Here is a 13,093-nt window from a genome sequence, read left to right as displayed (position 1 = left end):
TAAGCCCACGAGCCATAATAGGTGTGGTTTCTGAAATTTAAAAGCCAAAGGATTTGATTAAATTTACTCTAGAAGAATACTGTTGGTGTATAGTAGTATACCCAAGGATGCCCCAATTAGATGAAGACTTGAAAAGTCTCTGGACTTCTGTCCATTTTTTCCATGGAAAAACAGATCGATTCAACTGAAGTTTTGATACAACTTCTGCTTGACCAGGGTAACGATCTCTTCTATACGAAGTTTCTTGAGTCAGTTGAAACTCTCTGTATCACTCTTTTCGTTTATACTTATATTTATAAGATAAAATTTAAATTTTCAATCTTAAATTTAGAGTTAGTTTTGTAATTTTTATCGTAGCTTGTTTTTAGCCTTGATTCTTAGATAAGTAAGAATATATATAATGAAGTTTTTAAACAAAATATTTTTCGTTTGTAAATATGTCATTTGTTTTCACGAAAAGTCAAATGGTCGACCACTCTTTCGTTTACAGGTATATTGTTCGGCTTAAGTATTTAAATTGTCTGTTTTGCAAACAGATGTGCTGTCGTTCTAGATCAAACGCATTCTCACCGGAATCACAACTAAACCGCGTTGAATCGCGTAAGGCGCGCTGGGGGTCGATTAGAGGAGGGCATCGTGGACTTCTGCCACGTCCGAAAGGGAATAAAAAGCCATCAAGTAATAAAAAGCCATCAAGGAATAAAAAGCCATCAAGTAACAAAGTTCATTCCAGATCACCTGGCTGGCTGGCTGGCTGGCTTGGCTGATGATCCTCATTCCCTTGTCCTTTTGAGCTGGTCCACGATCATTCATTCATTCACGTCGCACGCTGCCAAAACGGCCTTGATTTGATGGATGATTCCTGATCATACAGGCGATTCCTCTCTATGCTCGCTCCTAGCCCTACTAGCCTCTCTGCACATGCGGATGATGCGAACGCCGCCTGGATCTTCGCTGGAAGGGAGGAAGCTTCTCCTGGGCCCAATCTCTCTCTGCAGCGACGGCGACGGCGACGGCGACGAGCGAATGGGACAGCGGGGAAAGTCTACGTGGGCCAGCCACCGCTTGGCCCATCTGCGCACGCGGCTGCGACTTCTCAATCTCTCGTAGAGATGGGCCCCTCTCAAACGGTTTGGTGTTCGTTCATTCACGGATGAAGTCCATATTCTATCCCTCAACTATAGCCCACGCCTGATTTTACTATCCATGTGGTTTTGATGGCGGTTTCATTTGGTATGGTGTCTACGTGGTACATCGATTTGGTCTTCAACAAAAAATTAAAAAATAAATAATGCAACATGACCCACATATAAGTGGTCACCTCATTTTAATCGTCTACTTTCCTAGACCGTAGTTATGTGAACGGCGAGGCATTGCTTAGGGCATTCTTAACCCAATGATTAGGATGATGTTTATACCATTAAATAAGTTGTCACATAAGATAAAAAATGATGTGGCAAGTGAATAAATGAGAAAAGAGAATAAAACCATGTCTTGCATGAGACATGATTTCTACACAACATCCAAGACATTATGTGAGATACATAGCATTAAATTTAAGTGTGGAATAATAATGTTTGCATTGGAAGAGTAGTGTCTAGTACTAATTTCTTGATAATGGTGTGTTTATAGAAACCATATCTAGTGTTATGGGTTAGGAATGCCCTTAGTAGACAGTGAGCTGCCAGCACAACGGTTTGAGCTTCATGTGGCCGGTAGTAGAGGATAGATCGGGGACTAGGATAGTAGGATGTGGTCGCATTGGCGATAGGGAAATAAATGAGACTGTCGTTATAGTTGGGGGACACAATATGGCCTTTTTTTTTTCAGATTACCTGGCTAGAGCTTGACGCTAGTAACAACTTTTTCAGCCCAAAAGAGTTAGGCCTTCGAAACAGCATGTTCCCGGCCTTGGTGATTTCTGATGCGGTCTTGGTGTTGGGCCGAAACCTGCAGCAAACGACGGAACGAGGAATAATACAGTGCAGAAGAAAGAAGGGCGGTGTTGGGGATTCTTGCAACAACAGAAGTTACGTGTTTTATGCAATTATGCTACTACTTTCGTTGATTAGATGAACGCCGAACACGAACGACATGCCACGCGAGCATGAAACTGACGTGCACACAGCGTAGGAACGCATCGCGTCACACGTGTACGCATCCCCAAACCGATCCGCGTTCTCTCCACACGATTCAGCTCACGATGTTTTCGGAACACTGCTGCGTGCGACAGACATCGATCATATCCGCTCACCCAAACACATTATTTGAACTGACCGACTGACGACGATAAGCAGCAGCAGCAGCAGCTGAGTGAGTCCAAACGAGATCCAGTCACACACAACGCAGGCCCTCCCCCCTGGGCAAACGTAAAACGCTCTCGCGCACAAAAAGAGCCCAAAATCATGCGCGACTTGATCGCTCGTGGACCAGCGGAAATCCTCCCCCTGCCGCCGCGCTCAGCCCCGACGGCGGCCACAACCGTCCATCATGTCACCTCGGCTCAGCTCGGCCACACCCCACGCGTTACGTATCGCCGCCGCTGTCATCACCATCAGAAAGAAATCATGGCCGAGAGAGCGGCAGCCACTTGTGGCGCGCCGGGGGGGTGAGGGATAAGCGCTGAGCTGGACTCTGGCTTCTGATGGCTCTCATCGATCCCTTCTCCTAACAACCTTGTGGTACATCAGGTCCCCAGGCCGAGTTCGGCCATGATCATAAGCTAACTAAGCTTCACTCGTTTTTTATATGTATGTTTTCCAAACAGCTAAACGGTATATTTTTTTATAAAAAATTTTTATAGAAAATTTATTTTAAAAAATCATATTAATCTATTTTATAATTTTTAATAATTAATTAATGATACATTAAACTATTATTACTAAGTTAAGTTAACTTATGTACCGTGCCGAACGGTCCAGTGGAATGGATGGCCTCGGCTCGCTCCGTGGCCGTGGGGGTGGTTGTCCCCTAGCTGCCTGCCTTTGGTAGTATAATCCTTCTGTTTCCATCGCCGAATTTGACCCGTCCGTCCCTCCTGTCGCCAGGAATCGCACGGGAACCACTCGTCTCGTCGTGTGATGCCTTTCGTGGTTCAGAGCAGCTCACCGATGGAAGCAAACAGGACACGCCTAGCTGGAGTAAATTAGGAGCACGCTAGTACATGATATATTACAAAAACACGATGTGTTAAAACGAAGCGAATATATTATTAGATGGCATGATATGTTAATAAATATCTGCTAGGTAATCCCCCACTGGATTCCATATCTTAATGCTACTACTCGCTCAGAAAAGTTTGATGGCTCCTTTCTGCATTCTGAACTCCCTTTCAGCCCATGCTTTACGCCGACCGAGCTATAAGCTAGGAAGGAGGACCGAGCTATTAGGGCCGCGTTTGTTTCGAGGGATGTTAACTTATCTGAATTAGAAAATATAGAAATAGATTATTATAGGATTAATTAATTATTAATTATTAAAAATATTAAATAGATTAATATGATTTTTTAAAATAACTTTCTATAAAAAATTTTGTAAAAGATATACCGTTTAGCAATTCAGAAAGCGCGCGTGAAAAACAAATAGGATAAGTTAACTTACTTGGGTGAACGGCCTAGGACACGTTACAGGGATAAAACAAATTGCCGTCTGAACATGGCACAAAACAGAACAGAGCAGATTTTTTTTTTTGGTAGTAACAGAGCAGATTAATTAACCTGCCCAGAACGCAGTGCAGGCTGCAGCACGGGTAATTAACCAGGGAGGCATTTTGTCGCTGGGAAATTTCTCCACCGCTATCTCAGTGGCTCCTGTCGCCGAAGAGAGCCAAACGCGACGCCGGCGCCGGCCGGGGCGGGGGGACGCACGATCGACAGCGAGACGCGGCGGTCACCTCCCGTCGCTGATCCGCTCGATGCGCGCTGAAAAGGACCAGTCGACGACGGAGCCGAAAGGCGCGGGCTAGCTAGGCCGGCCAAAGTTTCTGGTTTTTTGCCTTTCAATTTAGCTAATCACTGGAGTCTGAAAGGATTTACTACTGTTATAGATCACACCACAAGAGTCGCATCAACGCAGCTGCAGAAAAATTGACGGTGGCACCAAGTTGAACGTTTCTTTTTTACTTTCAATTCCTCGTATCAGTGGTAGATCCAGCATAGGGACAGCAGGGGCTCCAGTCCTCCTACACGCTGGATCTCTCTTAAAAAATAGGGAAGAAAGGAGGGGAAAGAAGAGTGGAGTAAGAAGAAGAGGTGGCTGGAGAAAAAAGAAGGTAACCAATCCCCAGGTCTCATTCTTTAAATCCTAGGTCCGTCCTGCTTGTAGTTTGTACGTATTATAATGGGGTACCCAAGGTATCGTCTAGATGGATCCATGACTACTAATTTTAGCCAACGTTATATTATTTTTATTTTATCTTTATTTAAAATTATACTTATATTTGGAATTTGTGACATTTAAAAATTTAGAAAATCTCAGCGACGCCGTCCCGTAACGACGGAATGGATTAATGACTAATTCATCTCTTTGCAGAGCTAGTGGACCTGTGTCGGCGTTACATGCATCTTCCCACGCTTGTGTCTCCGCGGACCGTCGCTGCCTTCCCCTGCGCCGGCACCTCTCCTCTCTGTGCCACCACATTCCTATCCATGGCGTTTGCCGCTAGCGTCGATCTCCACCCGTGCCTGAGAGAGCTTCACCGCCGCCGCCAATCTCCGTCGTTGCTCTCCTCTCAGTCACCGACTTTGCCGTACTATACCGCGACTCCGTGTTGTTTCATCGTGTGGTTTCGACGATACCAGATGATGCCGGTTGATATCATCTGGTACCCATCGATACCAAATAGTTTGTATCACCCGGTTCCATTTATGGTATCAGTTGGTATCATCTTGTTTCAACTTGCGACGAGGTAGCGGGATGTGATAGCGCGAGATGCAGCAGAGCAATGAGCATGCGGTGGTGAGAGGCACACAGAGACGTACGGTGTGAGGCGCACGACAACATGCGGAGTGCCATGTGATAGTACGCCCACGATGCGGACCGCGGAGGTGCACGGATTCACGGAGGCGGAGTTTTTCTTTTTGTTTACATATATCAACCGGGGAACATTAAAGTCTCCTGTTACTGTAGTGGCATCCTGCAGTTCTCTTAAAATTTCTGGTATGCAAACATTAACTTCGTGAGGTAGTACTAGCCAACGAAAAATTCTCGTCGCAAGTTATAACTATATGCAACGCAAAGGCGGGCATCGGTGATTCAGAGCATATCATGGTCGATCCATGCCCTTGTCGGACACACCATCCGATGATCCCAAACGACAAGCTAGCTCCTCAGGTAAAGTACATTTGGCGCATCAAGATCAAGGGCACCGCGTGCAACCCGTGGTTAATTCCCACACCCCACAAAAGTCGCAGTGGACTTTTCACTCTTGTTTGTGCGTAACCAATCCTGAACTTTTTTCATATAAGGCTTGTTTAGGTTCTAATTTTTTTTTTAAAAAAACATCACATCGAATTTTTGAACACCTAAATAAAGCATTAAATATAGGTGAACCAAAAAACTAATTGCACAGTTACGGAAGAAATCTTGAGACGAATCTTTTGAGCTTAATTAGTCCATGATTAGCTATAAGTGCTACGGTAACCAACATGTGCTAATGACAGATTAATTATGCTCAAAAGATTCGTCTCGCGGTTTCCAGGCTAGCCGTGAAATTCGTTTTTCCATTTATGTCCGAAAACTCCTTCCGACATCCGGTCAAACATTTGACATGACACTTCTCTAAAAAATTTCTCAATCTAAACACCCCCTAACTAGCTGGATGTATGTGTTTTGCATGTATGTGTTTTGCAAAGGATAAAAACATATTAGGTTATTCCTAGAATGAAAAAGAAAAATATTTTTTATGAAATATATGACCATCTTTCTTATATGGAAATATCCATATCAATTTGATTTTAGGTGGATATCCATCTAGATTTGATTGATTTTTAATATTACAAAGTTAAGAGGGTAAATTATAAAAATATAATGGGAGTAGGTGGGGTGGTAGATTCATCTGCCACCACCACTAAAGTTTTTTATAGTAGTAAAGATAAGAAGGTAAATGGTAAAAATGCAATGGGAGTAGAACTGCCACCACCCACCACCACTCAAAGATATGTCTAGCAGGAGCGGAGACTTAGGGTGGTCCTGGGATCACCCAAAAAATTTTCGACTTAAGTAAATATATATATATATATATATAATATTTATTAACACATACAAATACATATTTAATTATTTTTATATTTTTATTATTATATTATATATACTGTACGTTATATTTGTGATAATTAAAAAATTATGTAAGTTGGACCACTCAAATGAAAATCCTAAATACGCCGCTTATGTCTAGGTGCCTTTCCTTAGGTAAGGGTAGAGCTCAAGCTCAACAGTTGAGACGTCACCGAGCGAAGTTTCCATGCTAGTTAGCGACAACTAATCAACACTAGCAAGTTGTGGCTTGATAGACCATCATGCTATCCGCTTGTTGCATATATGACAGTGATCATATGCTCATATATATAAAGGTTATCGCCGGAGACTCGTGCTGGGCACTTTCGTGGACCACATAAGAATTATTGAGTTGCACGGAAAATAGAGTTTAGGTAGCAAATGGGTCACTTGGGTTAAGTGCGTTGCATGGTCTTTTAGGGGCATATAATCAAATGGGATTAATTCGATCTTTCACTTAATTTGGTGTAGTATAAAATTTAAAAGGGTAATTTTATCTTTCTATGTGATTCCATGGAGACATTTTTCTTAAATTTACATCATTATGTACATGTGACACGAAAAGTTATGTTATATTTTCAAACATTACGCAAATTCTTAAGATTCCCTTTATACTTACCGTTAGTATTTTGTACCGTAAAGATAACGGAGAAGTAAAACAACAAAAGAAAAAACAAGCCATTTCTCTTTTTATTTTTTTCTTATGCTTATAACCAGGGTTGTCAAAACCGGTAGTTCTCTTGCATGGTTACCGCAATTATCACGACGAGAAACAACCCAGAACCACGGAAAACCACGATAATTATGCTATGCTCGATGGCGGTTTCCGGGGGCCATCGCGATAACACAAACCTTGCTTATAACCAAAATTCAGATTTTACTGTTTAAATTTAGAGTTGATTTTAGAGTTTTTTTATCCTAATTTATTTTTCAGTATTTGTTTTTAGATCGCTAAGAACACAAATAAATATTTTATCTATTTTAATTGTCAATAAGTTGCTTCACTTACGGTTATAAAAAGCAAAAGGATGAGCCACGAGTCTATCATTTTCGTTTGCTGTTTGTTGGTGTGGATTCCATCCATGTCAAACTTCTTTGCACTATAATACTTGCTTATCCTGATAGGTCCTTCAATAGCGTAAGTACAAAGAACGCTTTTATATATGATAGGTCTCTACTGGTGGCAAAAATATCATACTTAGTAGTGCTATTATTCTATGAGATCTTAATGCTATACATCCTGATACTATTTTTTTTGGAAACATGAGACCGGCTTAAATTACCCATGAGTATGACTACAATTACAATACAGGCAATTTATAAGAAAATCATGTGTTTGGTTTAGCTAAGTATATATACCATCGCCTATCGTCAGAGGATTGCTTAGCACATCGTTGTTCGTTGAGTAACCTCACCACACACCCGAGAAACAGAACTCAATGCTGAATTAATTATCACTATAATAGCCATACTGCTATCGACATTGGGTACTAATTGTTTTGAGTAGTTCATAAGTCAAAAGCTGCACGCTCCAACTCTAATTAAACTTTCATGGAAGTACAGAAAACAACTTAACTTTTCTAATTGGACGAGGCGCGTATGTTTATTCAACTGTGAACTATCTTCATTTTTTCAGTAGTCTGCTAAATTTAAAGCGTTTTGGGAAGACGTTATTACGTGGTCCAAGGGCATTTTCATCCCAGGATGTTTTATCTAGGAAGGTTATAAATATCCTTATTGCTTCCTTTAATTTCGTAATTCCTGACGTTTTAGTTAAGAGCGTAGTGAAAATTTTAAAACCTCAACTATTGATTCTTTATAAATATTTAGTTTTAAAAAATACTACGACAACATGTATATATTAGTCATAAAGAGTACTTTAATAAAAGTAAACATTTATTTATTTTTTATTTATATTTTAATAGAAGGTTGCAATCAAAGATTGTTCTAGAAGATCATGTCGTTGTCCAAAATAATAAGAATTATTAAACTGGAGGAAGCAAGTGTTACTCCATCTATTTTATATTATAAGCCATTTTTATCTTTTTAGCTAATCTTTTTAAGTTGGTCGTATTTATAGGAAAAAATGTAGCAATATTTTCAATACAAAACAAACATATTACCAATATAGTTATGGTTAGATTTAATTAAATTAATTTGGTGTCGTATATGTTGCTATATTTTTCTATGAATTGTGTTGAAATTAAAAAAGCTAAATTTTTAAAAAAGTCAAAATATTTTATAATACGAAACGACGGGAGTAGTGATTTTAGTTATTACTGTTAATCAGCTAGTCATCTTAGCAAAGGAGTTGGAGATTTATCATATCACTCTTGAAAAAAGTAACAAACATTTTGGATGTGTATGTAGGATTAGGTTAGCTCAAAACCCAGGCCACGTCGGGCTTTAGGCCGGCCAAAGAAAAAGATCAGTAAAAAAACCTAGGCACGAGCCTGACGTTTCTCGCAAAAACAGAGCCCAGACTCGACCCGACCCTCGGGCTTTGTTGGGGCGGGCCGGGCTTTTTTTTTAAAAAATGGGTGTTTTTGGGTCTTCAGCATCTAAGGCCAGGTCCAATGCATGGTTGGGCCGGGTCGGGCTCGGGTCTTTTCGGGCCGACTGGGTCAGGCTGAAGTTGAACAATCCTATGTAGGATACGGATGCAAGCATTATCATTATCTGAAAATAGTTTTATAAATCCTATTAGTTAAAGTGCTAGCTTTCTTTAGTTAAGAAGACCAGTTGAGCTAAGGATAAAAAGTAAACGGTTTTGATAGTATTGGGTTGAAAGGCTCAGTGAACAGTTGTGTTTGCCTTGTTTCAGTTTTATGGAAGTTTGAAATTTAAACGGGATTTTTTCTTATTTAATTTGAACTGAAGATCAAGCATGAAGCATCACACGGTAAGGTTATATATATCAAATTGTCTTATCCTTTTTGTTTTGTTAGTGGGAGTTGTGAACTTCCATCACTGTATTTGCATACAGTATTGGTAGCCCTTTTTAAGCGTGTATTAGTCCCCTCACGGGCTTGTCAACTGAAATCTGAAGATGGAATTATTCCATTTCACACTGGGTGTGATTCATTTTCAAAAGGAAAAAAAATACTGAGTGTGATTCACGCTGATGCCGAGCTTGAGATACTCTTCTGTCACAAATTACAAGTACAAGAACAATGATAGATGTAATCTGTAGTTTTGTCAGTTCAGTGAGAAAACTCTGGATATTCACGCGGTTAAGCTCGATACTAAAATATTGAGGTGTTGACATCCATGTGTTGAGTGTGTTTCATACATTCATACTCATCAATTGGCCAGTATATATATACTCAAGGGTATTGATTAGTGTTAATCCGATGGTTACCTGCACCCGGAGGTAATAAACACTGACGGTTCGTTGTCACTTGTCCTGATGTCACTGGCTATTACATGTGTCTTTCGAGCTTGTTTACTAGCACCCGGTCGCTGTTAATTATTGGGCGATAATCCTGTAAAATAATCAGGATGGCTTGGCTAAGTATCAACGGAAAGGGGGCTTGACGTCGCGACATTTCCGTGCCTTTGTCATCCTGCACAAGTTGCACACTAAATATTGCCTCTTTGAGCGCCCAGTCCTAAATCTTTTTAACAACTAATACATGCTACTAGAGGTCTCTTCAATCATGTCGTTAGCTAATTAAGTAATACGGGCGTTGTTGTCTGATTCCTTGCATCAGAAAGTAGGATCTAGTCCTTTTTTTCAGGCTCTCCTCGATCTGCACTCCACAGCTCATCAGCCATCATCGCTAAGTTCTGCTATTAATCCTAGGTGCATTGGAACGGTTTTCTTGAACCCTGGTTCCTTGATATCGAAACATTACTTCTAATCCATTGAAACGAAATCGTCAGGTAATTACAGGCAAGCTGTTTGTTCATGGTGCCACGGCACAAAGAAAAGTTGACTCAGGCACAGGCGTCATCTGTATCAGCGATTTTGACTTCAATACCAAATCTTTTATCAGGACTGACTTCAGTTAATACATTAATCCGAAATCAGATAGTAATTTCAGAGCCATCAATCCATCCATGCTTTAGCAGCCTCCCCCACCTTCATCAGTAGTTCAGTTTCCTCTTTGTGTCACATCTTGTTTGGAGTCTTGCTCCAAAGTCTGTGAGTGGCTCTGGGAGATGCTGGTGACCATGACACAAATGTTTTCTCATGCTTCACGCACGGTCCTTTTTTTCCCTTTTTCCTTCTTCTTCTTTATGTGTTGCTTCCTGGGCAGGTAGATGTGTGTTCGTTTGTGTGGGTGCTTTCCAACTCTCAAGTAGCACAAGCCTGCAAGCCAAAGGCGCACACACATTCACAGCTTCAGCTTTTGGCGTATCCCCTATCTCCAAGCCTTCATGGGCTGATTCATTTGATTCTGCTCAACAGAGTCCAAGTCCAGGAGTTTGACAATAAATGAAGGCCAAATTGGGCACTAGTTCAGAGCAGATCACTTGTTTGTTGTTCAGGCTGATAAATCTTTCAGTACTTAAGCTAAATACGCGAGATAATACACATACAAGAAGTAATCATAACCCCCATTCTCTTTATTAATTATTTATTGCTTCTACTAGTAATTTACATGCAAAGATCTGGCCGATACATATATATATTCTAGGACCCGTCCCAACGTTGCTGTTACATTCTGATTTCATCTCTGAACTTCCATGGAACACCTCCTTTTTTTCTTGGAACGTGTTGGCCTGGCCAATTCTGAATTCCCACCTGAAGATCACCTGTCCGGCCAGGGATGAACGATGGATGCTCGTTCTGTTTTGAGTAGAGGCTGAGCGATGCGCCGGAGTTGGGAGAGACGGGGGGGCGGCGTCTACGCGGTGACCGAGGTCTCGATGGCGACGCGGTCGGAGTAGATGAGCACGTCCTCCGCCTTCTCGGCCTCCTCCCACAGCTCCGGCAGCGCCTCCCTGATGTTGTGGATGCTCTCCAGCGCGTGGTCCGCGCCCTTCACCCGCTGCGGCGTGCCCACCAGCACCGTGTGGAGGCCGATCCTCTTCCCTGCCTGGATGTTGCGCACGCTGTCGTCGAAGAAGATCTGAGCATGCAAAAGAAAAAAAAAAGTACTCTTGTTCAGCAACACGGTCAATCAAGCGAACGAAAAAAAACAAAACTATCTTTTTTTTTTCTCGCGTCAGGAGTGACGTGACGTACCGCCTTGTGAGGGTTCACGTTGGCGATCCTGAGGGCCTCCTCCATGGCGTCGACGTTGGGCTTGCAGAGCACGGGGGTCCTGGGCAGCTCGTCGGCGGCGCCGGACCGGGAGAAGTGGCCGGCGATGTCGAAGGCGTTGGCCTCTCCGTCGCACGGCGCCGACGGGCACGGCTGGTTCAGGGTCTCGAAGCAGATGATCCCCTCGAAGCAGTCCTCCAGGCCCAGCCTCTTGAGGGCTCTCACGGCATGGTCCTTGTCGCCGTTGGTGAATATCTGCAACACGCGTGTCAGGCAGCAAGCAGCTCGTCAGCAGTTCAGGGGTAAGGTAATAACATGCTACATGTGGAGATTTGATTTCCATTCTGTCAGGGGAACGCACGAGTTTGCGGATGCGCAGGTTCTTGAGAATGTGCTTCAGAACAGGGTCAGGCTTGATGTTCTCGTAGGGCAGTCTTCCATGGACAAAGCTGTCAGAAATGAACAGGAGAAGATGTTCAGCAGAGGACAACCGATAATTGGCATGAGAGGAATGGCTCTATTGCGTTCGCGTCTGTACCTGTGGTATTCATCGTAATCGAAGCTGTAGCCGATTGCCTGATGGATCAAAGCAAAGGGAAAAAAATGGAATCTTTCAGTTATCATAGGGTCAAAAAAAGGAACAGTGTAAGGGATCAGGGGAGCTGATTATTTACCCTAAGGCCGGCCATCGTCGTGCCGTAGTTCTTGTAAAGCAGATTGCCGAGGGTCTCAATCTTGCTCTCCTCAATACCCAGCTTCTCAACCATGTAATCTGAACAGAATGGCAGAGAAGAAACATGCATTCAGCTGCAAATCTCACTCACTAATAAACTAGTGTAAATCATTACGGGATTCAAGAAACCTTACCTCCAATATTCTTCTTGACATGAGACGCGATCCCCGAGCTCAGTGGGTACAGAGTGTCATCGAGGTCTGCAGGGTTCCCCAACCAAGAACAGGATCAGGACCTTCGCATTCAGTAAAAGAGCAGGGGACGAAAGCAAAGGTACAAATCAATGAAGAGCGGCATTTTGCAGGGAATTGCGGCTTACCAAAGAGCAGACAGTCGAATTTGGGCTCCTGGACCTTGTGGCAGCGGTCTTCGAACTCCATGGTTTTCAGGATGTGATGAACAAGCTGCAGAGAGAACCAACAAAATCAGCAGGTCCTTTGTTTACTTCTCCTTACAGTTCCATACCAATTTTATCATCATTTTCAATGTATTAAAAACTGCATCTTTTCCCCTCTCATCCCCCACAAAGCGTTCATCAAAAGCTCATAAACCGAGCCACATTTGCCATGAATCCACGGCCAAGAACACGGGCGTACCTCCTAGCTCACGGGCTCGCGGATCGAATCGCAATGCAGCGAGGAGCCAAAGAGAAGATAAGATCAGAGAGGTCTCGAACTCTCGTGCCTTCAGGAGCTCTCCGAACTCTATAGCGAGAGAGAGTGCGAGGCGGAGGGGGAGGAAATGAGGCAGGCATGGGTGGGTTTATATAGTGGAGGAAGAAGCCATGGCGTCGCGACCCCGGGGGGATTAGTAGCAGTCGTGGTTAGCAGCTGATTACCCCACTAATCAATTCGCTAAGCACGGGAGGACTCCGA

General features: G+C 42.7%; 1 protein-coding gene across 1 annotated transcript; it reads right to left on the bottom strand.

The window, feature by feature from the left end:
- Positions 1 to 10,824: 10,824 nt before the first annotated feature.
- LOC102711513 lies at positions 10,825 to 12,946 on the bottom strand. Its single transcript, XM_006649775.2, has 8 exons — positions 12,815 to 12,946; positions 12,538 to 12,622; positions 12,353 to 12,418; positions 12,160 to 12,257; positions 12,024 to 12,061; positions 11,847 to 11,934; positions 11,468 to 11,740; positions 10,825 to 11,351 (listed from the first exon to the last, which is right to left on the bottom strand). Exons 2-8 carry the CDS (start codon positions 12,596 to 12,598, stop codon positions 11,127 to 11,129), a joined length of 849 nt encoding a protein of 282 aa, XP_006649838.1. The 5' UTR covers positions 12,599 to 12,622; positions 12,815 to 12,946; the 3' UTR covers positions 10,825 to 11,126.
- Between the last annotated feature and the right edge of the window lie 147 nt (positions 12,947 to 13,093).

The sequence above is a fragment of the Oryza brachyantha genome, chromosome 3, assembly GCF_000231095.2.
Source record: "Oryza brachyantha chromosome 3, ObraRS2, whole genome shotgun sequence".
Taxonomy (NCBI): domain Eukaryota; kingdom Viridiplantae; phylum Streptophyta; class Magnoliopsida; order Poales; family Poaceae; genus Oryza; species Oryza brachyantha.
This window is presented reverse-complemented; position numbering and strand designations above follow the sequence as displayed.

Coding starts and splice junctions, on each gene's coding strand:
- LOC102711513 (XM_006649775.2), bottom strand. CDS start 12,598: ATGGAGTTCGAAGACCGCTGCCACAAGGTCCAGGAGCCCAAATTCGAC. Junction 12,258..12,352: donor TGTCAAGAAGAATATTGGAG/GTAAGGTTTCTT, acceptor CATTCTGTTCAG/ATTACATGGTTGAGAAGCTG. Junction 11,935..12,023: donor GATTACGATGAATACCACAG/GTACAGACGCGA, acceptor CATTTCTGACAG/CTTTGTCCATGGAAGACTGC.